Here is a 15,211-nt window from a genome sequence, read left to right on the forward strand (position 1 = left end):
GACATCTTATAATCAGTAAAATTAAGTTAAGTTTTACCAAATTATATTGTTGAACACCATATTTCACCATAACAAAAGTCAGACATTTCCATAGATAAAAAAATTCCCACTTCGCCTTTTCTTCTTCATTATTCTTCTCCGACTTCTCTACTAACTTTTGTTTTCTTGGACAATCCCTTTTCTTTGATTCCAAGACCTTACACACATAAAATCAAAGATTTAAATTAATGAATTTTGAGTCTTGAGACTTGAAGGGGTGGTAATAGTAATACTCAGCAAAACATGAACTAGAAGGCCAATGATTCCAAGGAGCTTAATGCTAAGCATAAAAATGTCTCTCTTTTATCATCTTTTCTCTTTGGTTAAATTGATGTTTCAACTTATGAAGTTGTTGATTACTGATTTGATTACCTATTGTTTCTGGAATTTATTGTTCATTTTAATTTGTGGGTATTATGGTCGTTTCAGTACATGTTGAATGAATTGTTGGAATTCTATGTCAAAACTACTTTGGTTAAGAAAAACGATCTCTATACTGATAATTACTGTCCAATTCCCATTTTAGCACCACTGAGGTTTTTTCCTTAGCTTACTTCTTGAAATTTGTCTATCGACCCACTTTTCTAAAACTTAGTTCCTTGAAATCATAACGAGCTTCTATAAAAATATTTTTTTGGTGTTTAATTAATGCTAATGGTATATTGTTAATTTTCCATAGAGACTACATTTTGGAGAAAGGAAAGAATTTAGGAAAAATGAGCTACAGATTGACTACAACTTTTGAAGATTTTGGGCTCTAGAATACGAAGAATACCTCACAATTTAGTAGTGGTTTGGGCTGGAAAGTTGTAATTTATGGTGTTTGCTCTACAAAGGTTCATGATGGCTAGTATAACTTTTGGAATCTTCATTTATGTGCAGTGTTCAGGGAAACATAGAAGGCTTGGAGTACATATATCAAAGATGGATCATCTCAACCATCACCTTTTTCCTAGGAGCTTGCACATATTGATCGACCATGGGACTGAGACTGTCGACTATGGCGAAACTAGACAAAATTAGTTTCTATTAAAAGTGTTTTAATGTATTGGTTATATTGTTTTCAATGATCAAACCAAGTCATATCAATGTATTGATTATCTATAACTGAATATGCATGTTATGTTCAGCTTATCACTATTATAATCACCCATAATCATTTTTGTTGATATATATGTTTTTCAGTTATACATCACTCTGAACACGTTTTCAATCCTACCAAAAATTGGACAGAGAAACGAAGCACCTGTGCCGACACAAAATTGGACAAAAACTCCAGCTTATGAATTAGAATAACAAAATAATTATTGATTGCATGTGAGGATGTAACAGTTGTGATGGCTTTATGATTTGTAGCGTTAATGAATCATGTTAAAGTACCCTAGTGCTAGTAACTTGCAAAAGCTTAGACATGACACTATAAACTGTGAAACAGACTAAATGAGCAAATAATCTCCCATTTCATCTATTTTAATACCGTTATCTTTCGAATTGTAAAGATTAGAACGCTGAACAGGTGCCAAAGCAAACAAAAAGCAACAGGTACCAAAGCAAATAAAGTTCAGTGGGTGTCACCCTGTCATAGCATCAAAATGCATGCAAACACCTCTTATGTACATAACATGGTTAATGACGAAGAGGGTGCAGTGCAGAAACAAAGACAATAAAAAAGTTGCAGGTTAATCCACATTATATACTGCAATAGAAAAACATCAATTAGGATAAATTTTTTGTTGTTGTCAAGTTTTAGATTTTTTATACCGGTCCAGAATATAGAACAAGAACGCTTTATTCTACTATTAAAAATAGAATTAACTAGAACCATTATCACCATTTTGGGAAAGTTTCTCAAATTCTAAACCACAACAATTTTTTTTTTTTAAAAACAAACATGTTGTAGAAACAGCAAACAAGTTCTGAAAAATTGCTTTATAGAACCATCAGCTAGTCTCATATGTTGTGACAAAGTGCAGTTAGGTCCTTCAAATTCAAATTGGAAGAAATCGCTATCTGAAGAAGAACTATGTTAATCGATCGAAAGAGAAAGAACTATATTAATACACACTATCACGTTTTTCTATTTTGTTATTAAGTCTATTATTTTATTTATTTAAATAATCTTTTTAATTTTGATTTTTTAACTATTTGACAACTCATAAAAGAGGCTACAGAATACTTCTTCTCATTTCAAAATTTTAACTAGTGTTTCTCTTCGTCAGGGACCTGCTACTCGGTGGAAAAAACCTCCACACGGGGTCCTCAAGTGCAACACGGATGCTGCAAATTTCAGAGATATCGGAAAAACAGGTCATGGTGATGTACTGAGGCACGAGGATGGCAGCTTGGTGGCTTATCGTTGCTGTTCTATGGACGGATTGCTTGCAACTGACATTGCTGAAGCCGTGGCGCTGCGGTGTTCGATTCTTTTGGCACTTAATTTCTAGAACAGTCGAATTATTTTCAAGACTGATGCGTTAACTGTGGTGCTCGGTTATTACTCACAAAAGGAGGACCGTTCCGAGTTTGGACAAATTATGCAAGCACTAATATACAGGATGTTAGTGTAGTTTTTACTCCTCGTCTAGCGAATGAGGTAGCTCATACCATAGTCCGCCACTCTCATTCCTATGTTACCGAGTTTTCATCTGTTCATTTGTCTAGTTGGTTAGGTACCTTTCTTTGTAAGGATATTTCTAATTAATAAAGCATATTCTTTGATTAAAAAAGAAATAAATTTAACTAGTAGTAAAAGAAATAAAAAAAGACAAAAAAAAAAAAAAAAAACAAAGAAAAAGGAAAAGGACTATTTTCACCCTCCTCTCTCTTTTGCATATCGAGCTTGTTTATTCTATCTGGCACAGGGACAGGGGTTTTCTTTATCAGCAGCAGATGGTAGCGTTTTTCAAAAGATTCTTCACTTCCAAATCCCTGCATCGTGATCGTTAATTTCACTCACGCTATAATACAATTCCTCGTTTTCGAATACTTACTGATTCAAGGAAGAAGAAGAGATGGGCGCACAGAGAAAAGGCGGCACTAGGGTTGCAGAGGACCCCGAAGAATTAGCTCGACGTCCATTGCAAGCCATTCTATTAGCTGATAGCTTCACCACCAAGTTCCGTCCTATCACTCTTGAACGCCCGAAAGTATGTATGTTTTACATAAACTTCTTCTAGTCTGTGTTTCTTTGAAGCTAATCACTGAATTTGCATTGTTTGTTTGTAATTGAAAGGTCCTATTGCCATTGGTAAATGTTCCCATGATTGATTATACTTTAGCGTGGCTGGAATCTTCTGAGGTAGAAGAGGTTTTCGTTTTCTGCTGTGCCCATTCCCGGCAAGTTATCGATTATTTGGAGAATTCCAAATGGCATTCTTCACCAAAGTTTACTGTGACAACAATTGAATCACACAATTCTATTAGTGCTGGAGATGCGCTGCGCTTGATTTATGAACGCAGCGTGGTATGCTTATTTCTCCTATTTCAATGTTTATTTTTATTTAGTCTTTGTTGTGTCTCGAAACAAGGAACATGATAGTGTTTGGTTTGATCATGAATGGAACTCTCATAGGCAGTTAAGTGAGTAGCTACAAAAATTGAGTGTTCTTACAAGGTCTAGTTATGTAATATTCTTTGCCACGAATACTTACTATTGCGATTCTGATCAATTAGACTGTTGTATTTGCATCGGGTTGCAGTCTGTAAACTGCTGATCATTTTTGTTTCACATTTGAAGATACAAGGAGATTTTGTCCTTATCAGTGGAGATACAGTGAGCAACATGTCCCTCACACAGGCAATACTGGAACACAAGGAGAGGAGGAAGAAAGACAATAATGCAGTGATGACTATGGTTATTAAACAGTCAAAGCCTTCTCCAATCATCCACCAATCACGGCTTGGGACAGATGAACTATTTATGGCAGTAGATCCCCAAACAAAGCAGCTTCTATACTATGAGGACAGAGCTGACCACTTAAAGGGGGTTATACAACTTGATAATATGTTACTTGCTGATAATCCTCGTATTTCTCTGCATAATGACTTGGAGGTTTGTTATTTCAACTAATTCAAGCTGCATAACTGTTAATGGAAGCTACTGTGAATTTTCAATTGATAGAACAAGCTTATATTTGAAGTTATTCATTTTTCCTCCAGTGTAAGATTCAATGTGGATTCTGCCCGGTTATTCAAGCAAATTTCATTGAAGTAGTTTATGTCCTTGCAGGATTGCTACATTGATATTTGCTCTCCTGAAGTTCTGTCTCTTTTCACTGACAATTTTGACTATCAACACCTGCGCCGTCATTTTCTAAAGGGATTGCTGGTTGATGATGTATGTTTTCTTTTTCAAAATTTCAAGTGGTCTTTTAGAACCTATTTCCATGAGTGATATGCTCTCATCAGCAAAAGAAAAAACTTGTTTATGGACACATATATAGTGTTTTGTGGCATGACACGAGTTCATGTTAAAGAATTTTACACCACCCTCACATTCACATAAATCACAATATTCTTTTCCCTGTGATTCTGTGTACGTGTATGCAGACACATACACGTGGATGCAGATGAAAGCTGCCTACTCTTTTTTTTGATGTTTACCTTTGCAATTATATGTATATATCTATTACTTGGTCACTCAGATAATTGGCTTTAATTTATGCTCATGCCTGTGAATGTTACTATCTCATGAAGAGTTGACTAGTGTCGCATCTGTCTGGTAGTGGGAGTATATATTTAAGACCAGAATTGATGATCTTGGTTCAATTTTTTTTGTTACCCTGTTAAAACTTTGATGTGTTGGCTCAATCCATTAGACTAATTATATGTTCATGCAAATTTGTCTTATTTTATTATCTTTCTCGTGCAAGCATAAGACCATCTGGATAACAATTTTGCACAAATTATGCTTCCTATTTTGTTTTGACATATGAAATATCTTGTTTCAAGTATAATCTATTTGAGAAACATGAGTTGGCAATTCTTTCAAAGTTTTAAGTTTTTCAGACTCTATATTGATGCATTGCAGATTATGGGTTACAAAATATTCACTTACGAGATTCACTCAAGTTATGCGGCAAGGATTGATAACTACCGCAGCTATGACACTATCAGCAAGGACATTATTCACAGGTGGACATACCCGTTTGTGCCAGATGTTTTAGGAGATCCCGCAACTAAAGTTGGGAGAGAAGGCATATATCGAGCAGGTAAGGATTGCTAGGCATCTTCGAAACACATTGCTAGCATTTTTGAGTAACTAGGCTTTTCTTAATTTTCTTTAGATAACGTGTTGATAATGACAGTTCATGTTTCACTGTATTTAAACCTTTTCTTCATCTTCTTTTTATTTCACATTGTGTTAAGAGTTATTTGTACAAGGATTCTACAGTTCAGATTTCCAGTGTGGAGGATTTAGCATACTTTGTAGTGCAAGTAGATAGTTTCTAAGAGTTGTTGAACTTATCTTTTTTTTTTTTGTTAGCTTGATACCCTTAATTTTGTCGATCTGAAAATCCTTCATCCAGTATTATTGAATATATAAACATAATAATTTTCATGGTTTCTCTTATTCATTGTTTGTTGTTCAAAATTAACTTTTACTATATGATATTTTTCCCGTCCCCTTAAATAAGTTTCATGGTGTCCTGTCCTCATTAGGAGCTACTTATTCCATTTGATCTACTATTTGGTTATTGTGTGCTGAATGCTGCTTCACGATTTTCACTCTATTCAGAAATAGAGCAATCATGCTCTGCGCAAATTGGCCCTTTTACTGTTGTTGGAGAAGGGACCAGAATTGGAAATAACTCGAAGATTTCTAATTCTGTTATCGGGAAAGGCTGTGCAATTGGTTCAAATGTATCAATAATAGGTTCCTACATATGGGATGATGTCATTATTGAAGATGGCTGTGAGCTAAGACATGCAATTGTATGTGATGGGGTGATAATCAAATCAGGTGCAGTTTTGCAGCCCGGAGTAGTATTATCTTTCAAGGTAGTTAATTGATTATCCAATATTTTTAGGCTTCCCTACATGTTTACTTAACAGTAGGAATTTACCGAAGGTGAGCTGGAATGATTTCAGATGCCAACTTGTGATGCTTTTTAAATATATCTATGTTAAGCTCTACATGTTATTGTATTTTCTCTGTCATACAGTTTTGTATCATGATCCTCTTCAAGAACTCACAATCTTCAAAACAAGGGGGTGGGTGGGGGGAGGAGATTGCCTGGTAGTATTGTCAGTTATAGACTCATAGTATATAGATTGACTATGCAAAAATGGTATAAGAAGAAGGTACAACATTTTAGCACATGGATACCATACCATTGGGCTAGGTTGTATGCTTCTGACTGTAGATTTACATATCTTCTTGTCTACTCTTGTTTGGATGGGTATGAGGGTCAGAAAATTTCAAGGTTGAAGTCTTCCTTTCATACTGATAGATTCCAATATTCTAGTGCTCTGTTTTTTTTTTTTACATATGTACTGCCTCAGCTGATATAGGTGGTGTTCATCAACATATTCCAGTACTCTTAAAGTTGTCTTAACATTCTTTCTACTTCAGGTTGTAATTGGACCTCAATTTGTTGTCCCTGCCTACTCAAAAGCGTCTTTACTTCAACAGCCGACTATCCAAGATAGCGACGAAGAATTGGAGTATGCTGATAATAGCAGTGGAATAGTAGATTCATGTATGTTCCTGATGTTTTATAATTTATATACTTTTGCTTGCATGTCTGTTTGGTCTAAATGAAGATATGCTAACTTTATTAAGTTGTCTTAGTAGATTTCTTTTTTATATGTATCCATTACAGCTAATGTAGATAATCTGAACGGGGAGATGGCATCTGAACCAGCTGGGATACAGCAGTGGCCAGCATCAGAGGTTAACTCTTGGCTTGGTTTTATATTCCGTGACCATGACTGACTGCTATTTCTTAATTGTTATTTATGTGTGGCTGGATTTTCCTTTTGCCCTCTTTCGCTCCATAGTAGGATTTTATGTGGAATTGTAAACTATAGTCAGAAGAAGTTATGCATGGCCCATGGGGTTAGGCAGTTGACAGGCAAAGGGAGAAGGAATTTTATTTGAGGCCTGCATGAGAAGGCCTCTTTAAGACATCAAAGAGAGGTGTGAGTATGACTTCAAAATGGTGCACGATGGTTAAATTGTTAACTGTCTCTTGTCAGTGGAAGAATTATTTATGTATTTTTATCTATGTTTCAAGGGTAGCCTGTTGTCTGCTCTTCCCTAATACTAGAGCCACACTTTTCTTTTTCTCTACTTTTAGTTATAGTAGGCTAAATCAGGGTAAAATTCGAATTAAGATGTTGTAAGATTCTTCTGCCTTTTATTTTATTTTAATCTTAATAGAATGCTTTAGTTAAGTATCGTTAATGATACGATATATGAGCTTACAGGAATACTGATAAAGTGATAATGCATGAGCGTGAGGTGATAATTGGGTGCATGATATTCTATTCCTACTATCTTGTTGAGAATTTTCTGTATACATCTCACTTTGTTTGCTTAAAAAAAAATTTTAATCTAATTTTTTCTATTGGAAGACATTCATCTAGTAAAATATTATTTTTTCCTTTTTGGGAAAATACCATGTTGGTTTAGGAAAATTATGTTAAAACTCGATTTTTTTTTCTTAGAATCGTGGACATTGATGCTTTAATGATCTTCATTGCTGTTGTGTGGTGGCTTTCCAGTGCAAAACTGAGGTTCACAACAAAAATACCTTGGAGCATAATTTACATATGTCAACTCTTTTCAAAATTTGAAGGTGTAGGAAAAGAGATAGCTAGTCCCTTCTTTCTGCTCATTGTTTCTAAGTTTTACTTCTGTATAGGTGATTGACTTTATCTGTTAGATATATGGCTGCTGTTATTTATTTATTTTCTTCCAGGCAAGAGAATGTCATTTAGTGTTTATCTTGCAACTGAATGTAAAAGTGCATCTGCTTAATATATTTTTAATTGCCTATTAGGTTGGGACTGGTGGTGCTGGTTATATCTGGTCAATTCCTGAAGGAGGCCATGAGGATGAGTGGAAGCATTCAGTTGCACCTATTCCTGCTGAGAAACTCGCTGAGGTCCTACAAGCTTTAGAAGATGACTTGGAATTGTTGAAATTAGATGGCAATGCTCTATCACTTTCTGGAGAGCTTAAAGCTGACTCTAACAGTAATGATTCTGATGATGATGATGACTCTAGAGATGAAACCTTTGAGAAAGAGGTTGAAGAAAAAGTCAACTAGATTTTTGATGAGAATTTCAGATCGTGTTTGGACATTCCCTCGAATTAACCAATTTCATTTGGCAGGTTGAAGCAACTTTTCTGAGGGCTGTTGATGAAAATATTAAAGTTGGTGACGTAATCCTTGAAATGAACTCACTCCGGTATGCTTTATTTATTTATGCATACATGTGTTCCTAAATTTAGGTGCTTTTTAATTTTTTTTTTTTTTTTTTTTTTTTTGATGAATTATATATTATTGACGTTTGTTTGAGTTGTGGCTACCACAATATGGGTTCAAAGAATAGCTTGCAATTTTTCAAGCATTATAATGAGGGACTTCCATATTCTTTTCTTTAATTGCTAATGCATGGAACTAATGCTTTCCAATTATGCTTCTTCTACTTTTTGTTCATGAAATGATATACTTTTCTAATTTCAGAATTTTAATTTCTCATTGCTTTTCTGTGAACTTTGTTTTTATCCTAACCTCTTCGAGTACGTAGATTGCTCGCATATTTTTGCCTAAGCAGCTTTTCTGATTTACTTCACAGGTTATCATGCAACATGACATCTGCAGACTGTGCTGGGGCAATATTTTATGCGATGATGAAATTGGCAATGGAGAATGCACATACTGAAATAGGTATTTGGTGCTTTATTTGAACAGTCTTATATCTTCTCACTAGAGGGCGAGCCTTGGCGCAACGGTAAACGTTGTTGTCGTGTGATTGAGAGGTCACGGGTTCGAGTCTTAGGAGCGGCCTCTTGCCAAAATATTGGTAGGGGAAGGCTTGCCCCCAGTACACCCTTGTGGTGGGACCCCTTAAGCGGGGATGCGTAATGCACCGGGCCGCCCCCCCTTTTTTCTAGTGTGGACATAAAGCAATCTCTAATCTAACAATTTGAGATGGGCTTAAGTTTTTGCTAGGAGCATGAACATGCATCTGAATTTTTGTAGTCCAAGATAGGATGCACAAAGCATGAAGTTTTGAAGCAGGAACAATTTCCTTAATAATTCCATCCTACTAGAAGCGTATCTCATTTTTTAATCTTGTTATTACTTTATTTTTATTTCTTAATGTGTAGGATTTGTTGTAATTTTCATGCTATCATTTCTACTAGAGCCTTTTGAGCTGAATATTTTTTGTCGGAGATTAATATAAAAGATGTCGTTTGGCCTTAACTATCAGCTTAAGCTTTTAGTTCAATTGGTTCCTTGACATGGTATGAGAGCCTCTTAGACCAATTGGTCGAGTGTTTAAATCCTGGCAACCCCATCCGTTGATTTGATTTCAACCTATGAAGCACCGACTCGGATGCGGACACGGGTGCGGACACGGAAAACGGCATTTTTAGAAAATATGAGACACGGGTGCGGCGGGACACGGAAAATTCTATATAATTAATTCTATATATATTAGATATAAAATATATAAAAAAAAATTGCTAAATCACAAAACAAATCGAAGAAGGAAGAGAAAGAAGCTCTAAGCGTTTATAATTGCGCTACACAGGTGAGAATTAGATGTAGTTTAGATTTTTTTTTTTTGTCAAATTTTGTAATTGAACCATAGGTTTTAAAAGATTTTAAAAAAACCCTAAGCTTTTACATATTTTCACCATTAGCCGAGTCCCCGCTGTGTCCCCCCGGGTCCCCGCCGTGTCACTGCCGAGTCCCATCCGTGTCCCATGTCACCGCCGTGTCCCCGGCGAGTCCCCGAGTCCGGCGAGTCCGACACGGCCACGGCGATCCCGGGGAAGAGTCCGTGCTTCATAGATTTCAACACATGTTAAGATGGACCTTTGTTGTACACTCTTCAAGCCTTGTGGGATTCACGTGCGGGGGTGTGCCGAATATTAATATAAAAGATGTTGTTGGTCCTTAACTATCAGCTTAAGATTTTAGTTCAAATGAAATTCTTAATTTGTTTAAATTGGTGCTCCTTTTTACCTCTCAGGTGAATTGTACAAAAATGTTGAAGATATCATAGTAAAATGGCGAGAGCTGCTAAAGTTCTATGGCAAAGAAATAGACGACCAGGTCTGCATAATTGATATTCTTCAATAGTTATTCTGTTTTTCTTTGTCTACTGCAATTTACCTTGTATCCCTGTCATTGTAGAAAGTCTTTCAGCTCTCTATATAAAGAAACCAATGTTATTTTCGAAATCTAGGTTCCTGATCGTGCTACTAAATCTATGTTAAATCAAGTTTTACCTTTGTCAATAATATGACAGGACTATAGACTGGTTCAGATTAGTCTTCGTTTATATTTCATTTACTATACATTGGTTGGGGTGGTTTTTGTATTGTCAAATTAATGTCATATTTGCACTGGTTAATTGGGCACAGATCCCACTATATACTTTAGATTTGTGTTCCTTGCTCTTTATAACCCTATTACTTGGTTGTATCCTATCAAAATTCTTTTGGCAATTTTTAGGTATTGCACTTCGAGCTCTGTTTCTTTGCTCTAGAGAGAGTTTTGAATCTAGTTCTAATGCTAATCTTCACATTGTAGAGAGAGCATCGACTGTTCTTTTTTTTCCCCTCTCTTTCAGGTCGTAGGATGTGGTTGCAGCGCTATAACTTTGCTCATTAAATATGTTAGTTGCTTCTTTTATAATTGGGTGTTAATTACATGTCGTAAATGGTGGACAGATTGAAGTGATACTTAAATTTGAAGAAATGTGTCTAGAGTCTGCTAAAGAGTTCTCGCAGATTTTCTCCGAGGTAACTTTATTTGTTCGTTCACATTTATTTTGCAACAGTATCAACATTGATAAATCTTTAGAAACATGATAGTTCTATGATGTCTTTCATGCTCCTAGGCAGTGGCGCATCCAGGGTGCTTAGTTGCCACAATGTCCATACAATCTGAAGACTATGCTCATTTTATTTTTATTTTTTTGATTTGTTATAAAAACCAATTTGGAGAAATACAGCAGGATGAACTTTCGAAGTTAACTAAGCAAAAATGATGGTTTTTACTGCAAGCTCATCCCGACTGAGCAAAATTATCAGTTTTACTGCGAAGCAGATTATTATGACTTGCAATACCAGAAAGTTGTTTAATTGTGTTGCTAATCCCTCGCTGCTTCTTTAGAGACTAGGTTGGGACTCTGATATGTTAGTGTCTCACAAACTATTCGGGGTAGTAGGATCTGAAAATGTTTTGTTGGTTTCAATGAATATCATTTGCAATGCAATTGTGTTGCATGCGAGAACTGCAGATGTTTCATTTTGCTGGTACTTAGCCATTTTAAGTGAAGTCACGTATTGCATTTATTTGGTACTACTGGGTTTCACTTTTACCCTGTACTACGTAATTGGGGAAATTAGAGTTAGGTTGGGAGAATTTTTGTGGTTGGATGATTGGAGATTTGTCTGTTTTGTGTTACTGGACTTGAATTTGTTTCATCTTGTTTTGGATCTCTTGTTGCCACTGATTTTCATTGTCCTGATTTCCATCATGCCCTTTCATTTTTTTTTGCTATAGGCCAGATCGATGAACTAGAGAAATGACTTTCTGAATTTTAAGCTCTTTTTGTTGCACGCTTCTATATACGTTGCACATCAGCAATCCACTGCTGATTTTTTCACCTTTATCTTTTGGCAGATTTTGAGGTTGTTATATTTCAACGATATCATAGAAGAGGATGCCATATTAAGATGGGCTGATGAGAAAAAAGATGCTGATGAATCAGATAAAGTTTTTGTCAAGAAATCAGAAACATTCATTCAAGTAAGACTTGTGCAGACTCTTTCAAGTTGTTTATTTGACTTGGCTTTTATTTTCAAATAACATAGTTGATCACTTGATTGGATATCAATTTCAAAATATTAGCTGTGTGGAGTTCTATTTCTATATATGTATTTACCATTGATTAGAGCGTCCTCTCCTTCGGCTGTTTCCTAAATACTTGTCAGTAATTCCTTATTGGCTGATGAACATCTGATAAATTTGTTTGCACAGTTATAGGATAGTGAAGTTTGAACACAATATTGCCATTAGAATAAACAAATCCAGCCTGATGTTTGAAAGCTGAAAATGCCTTCAACTAGATTTGAGACAGCTGTGACTTTTCACAATAAGGAAAAAAACATCTAGCTTTGCAAGCTCTAATATATTGTAGGCATGAAGTTCATTGGACTTTGGAGTTGGTAATTCACAACTTATGTATATACTGAAACCGGGTAAATTACACGCATGGCCACTCAACTTTGCCCTTAGTAACATTGTGGACACTCAACTTCAAAACCTGACATAAAAGTCACTCAATTTTGTTCTTTACTTACACAAAAGTCAATCAATCTTGACCACTCTAATAGCAGGTAACCATTCATTCTATAGCTGATGAAAATAATTTTCTAAGCAACTTTAATTCTTTAACCTTTTGGTTTTAAGGTCATTTAGGTGGTGTTTGGTTAGGAGAGACAAAATGACTCTTTAGAAAGAGAGAGATCTGGAATGGTGATTTGGAAAATCGAAAAAATAGTTCCATGGTAAATGTCGTTCTAAACAACTTTAATTGTTGGACTTTTCCATTTTGAGGTCGTCAAAGGTTATTTTTGAGGCCATTTACTTTTACAAGGGCCTATAATGTTAGTAAATGACAAAAAGTTGAGTGATTTTTTATGTCCGGTCTTGACCATAATGTTATTAAGGGTAAACTTAGTGGTCATGACTCATGGGTGTTACTTGCCATGCTGAAGGCTACACATTTAGTGCTCTTTTGACATTGTTTCCCCAAACCATAAAAGTAGCTTTCCCAGCGAAAAACATCTATTGGTAAATGCAAAACCATTTTCCTTAAAAACAGAGAAAGTTAGGAAAGCTGGTTTTAAGCTTTTGTGGAAAGCACTTTTCACATTTTATAAGGAAAGCTGATATTAAATTTTTTTGGACGAAAATAGCTTTAACATTCAACTTAATTTCAAATATACCCTTTAACTTTCAACTTAATTTCAAAAATAGCCATAACTTTCAATTTTTGTCATGTATTTAACAAACACTTATCAGTCTTTTCCTACAACACTTATCCTCACAGCAAGTTCTGTTGGCCACAACAATGCCAAACTAGTACGGAAAGCAATTTGGAAGCTCTTTTCTTCTTGCTTTTTGTTCGAATTTTGTCCGTCCCTATTTTTATTCTAGTGTGTTGTTTGTCTGTATTCTGGTAATAAAATAATATGCTTTATATTCAGTTAGATCATTTTCATTATTTATTATAATTTGCTTGTAAATCATACCAATTTAGTTCAGTACGATCAGATCCTGCGTATAATGAAGTTATTTACACCCTGATGCACACCAGAGCTGCATATATAGAAATCTGAAAAGGAATCGTCTAGTTACAATTTTTTTTTTACCGATTATGAATGCAAAATATGAGTTTCTGCATTCTTGGACATGATAATTTATAGCTTACCATTTAATGTGGTCTTGGTGCAGTGGTTGAAGGAGGCATCTGAAGAAGAAGACTAAGGTTGGAATAAAATTGCAGTTATTTGATTGTAAAGAAGCTGATTTCACTAACTACTCTCACGTATAGATGTTTTCAAACTGAGAATTTTAGGCATGCATCTGCAAATGATGGAGGTGCTTTTGAGGAGTAATGATAAACTGCCCATATCTAGACTTTTTGTTGTTGTTTTACCAAATCCGAAATGAATAGAATTCCATACATCTAAAGAGTTTTGTAACGTGAATGAGCCTACAATTAGGATTTGAAACCCTTGCTCCGGGTTTTAAGTTCGATTACAAGATACGGCCCTCTCCTTATGCTGTTGTGGAAGGGTGTAATTGTCGATGGTTTCATTTTATCTGAGGAGAAGCACAATTAGACATTTCCATTATTTTCATGCTGTCGGAGAAGCTTATGTATGCATATATAATAGAGAACATTTGCAAGATAGATCAACTTAATTGCCATTGTGCTTTGTGATCCTTTCAATTTCTGATCATTTTATGAGATCTTAAGATCATTGAAAATGTGGTAGATATTTGTTTAAGAAATTCAAAATCTGCAGTTTCCAAGTAGAGACATTGCAAAAGAATGTCTGAAATGGCTTGTAAAATGAGAGAACACGGGCGGAATCTCAACATATTTAGCAATGTTGAAATATCCATTGAATTTATTTATTTATTTATTTTATCGGGATGAAGTAGGGTTTTTTTTTTTTTTTTGAAAGAGTCAATTTAATCTCCACGAGAAGTAATACAATTTTTGCCCCAATGTTTGTCTAATGATACAGTTAAAATCATTACTAATAGAAATTAATACAACATTTATCAATTTGATATTCGAGATGATATTAGATAAATGTGATATTAGAACTGAAAGGTGTTTAGGTATAGAAATGTTAACAATACAATCACATAATTTCTGTTAGTGAGATTTATTTGTACCTTTTGAGGGCGAAAGCGATTCTTTTCCAAAATTCACAAGGCTATTTTGATTAGTTTCTTTTTATTTATAAACGTGTAATTTCAAAATTTTTTAGATGGCTAGAGAAGTCAAGATTGAAAAACAGTCAAAACATGAAGAAATTGCACATCCAATTTTTTGATTTTTCGTGAATAAGGTTGAAATTTGTATTATCTGATAAAAGTTAGGTTTAAATAGAATTGTTTTGCACCCGAGTCTAAATTTGCTCCCTTAATAATTATATAACTAAATTTGTTACTTGGCCATTAATTATATAACTAAATTTGTTACTCGGCCATTACTTCGCATGTAATTACCCATATTCACACCTTTCCCTTTCGTGATGTTAGAACTCAAAATTCTATTAGTAGGGGTAAATTGTACTACTAGTCACTCAAATTTATGGGTACATTTAAGGTTATAAAAAACGTTAGGCGCTAGTCGGACAGACAGTGTCCTTAAAAATTAATCGAGGATTAGTCGG

At 35.0% G+C, this 15,211-nt stretch overlaps 1 protein-coding gene across 2 annotated transcripts; it reads left to right on the forward strand.

Moving 5' to 3' along the window:
- The first annotated feature begins 2,877 nt into the window (after positions 1–2,877).
- LOC136205690 (uncharacterized) lies at positions 2,878–14,220 on the forward strand. Of its 2 annotated transcripts, XM_065996402.1 has the most exons (16): positions 2,878–3,185; positions 3,272–3,502; positions 3,776–4,090; positions 4,268–4,375; positions 5,069–5,249; positions 5,777–6,039; positions 6,614–6,740; positions 6,864–6,934; positions 8,046–8,294; positions 8,381–8,457; positions 8,848–8,939; positions 10,255–10,337; positions 10,958–11,029; positions 11,916–12,041; positions 13,752–13,785; positions 13,876–14,220. In XM_065996402.1, the coding sequence occupies exons 1-15, from the start codon at positions 3,051–3,053 to the stop codon at positions 13,782–13,784; spliced, it is 2,163 nt and encodes a 720-aa protein (XP_065852474.1). In that variant the 5' UTR covers positions 2,878–3,050; the 3' UTR covers position 13,785; positions 13,876–14,220. The 2 variants fall into 2 exon arrangements, with proteins under 2 accessions (XP_065852474.1, XP_065852473.1); XM_065996401.1 differs by having other exon boundaries at positions 2,879–3,185; positions 13,752–14,220.
- Positions 14,221–15,211: the final 991 nt, after the last annotated feature.

The sequence above is a fragment of the Euphorbia lathyris genome, chromosome 9, assembly GCF_963576675.1.
Source record: "Euphorbia lathyris chromosome 9, ddEupLath1.1, whole genome shotgun sequence".
Taxonomy (NCBI): Eukaryota; Viridiplantae; Streptophyta; class Magnoliopsida; order Malpighiales; family Euphorbiaceae; genus Euphorbia; species Euphorbia lathyris.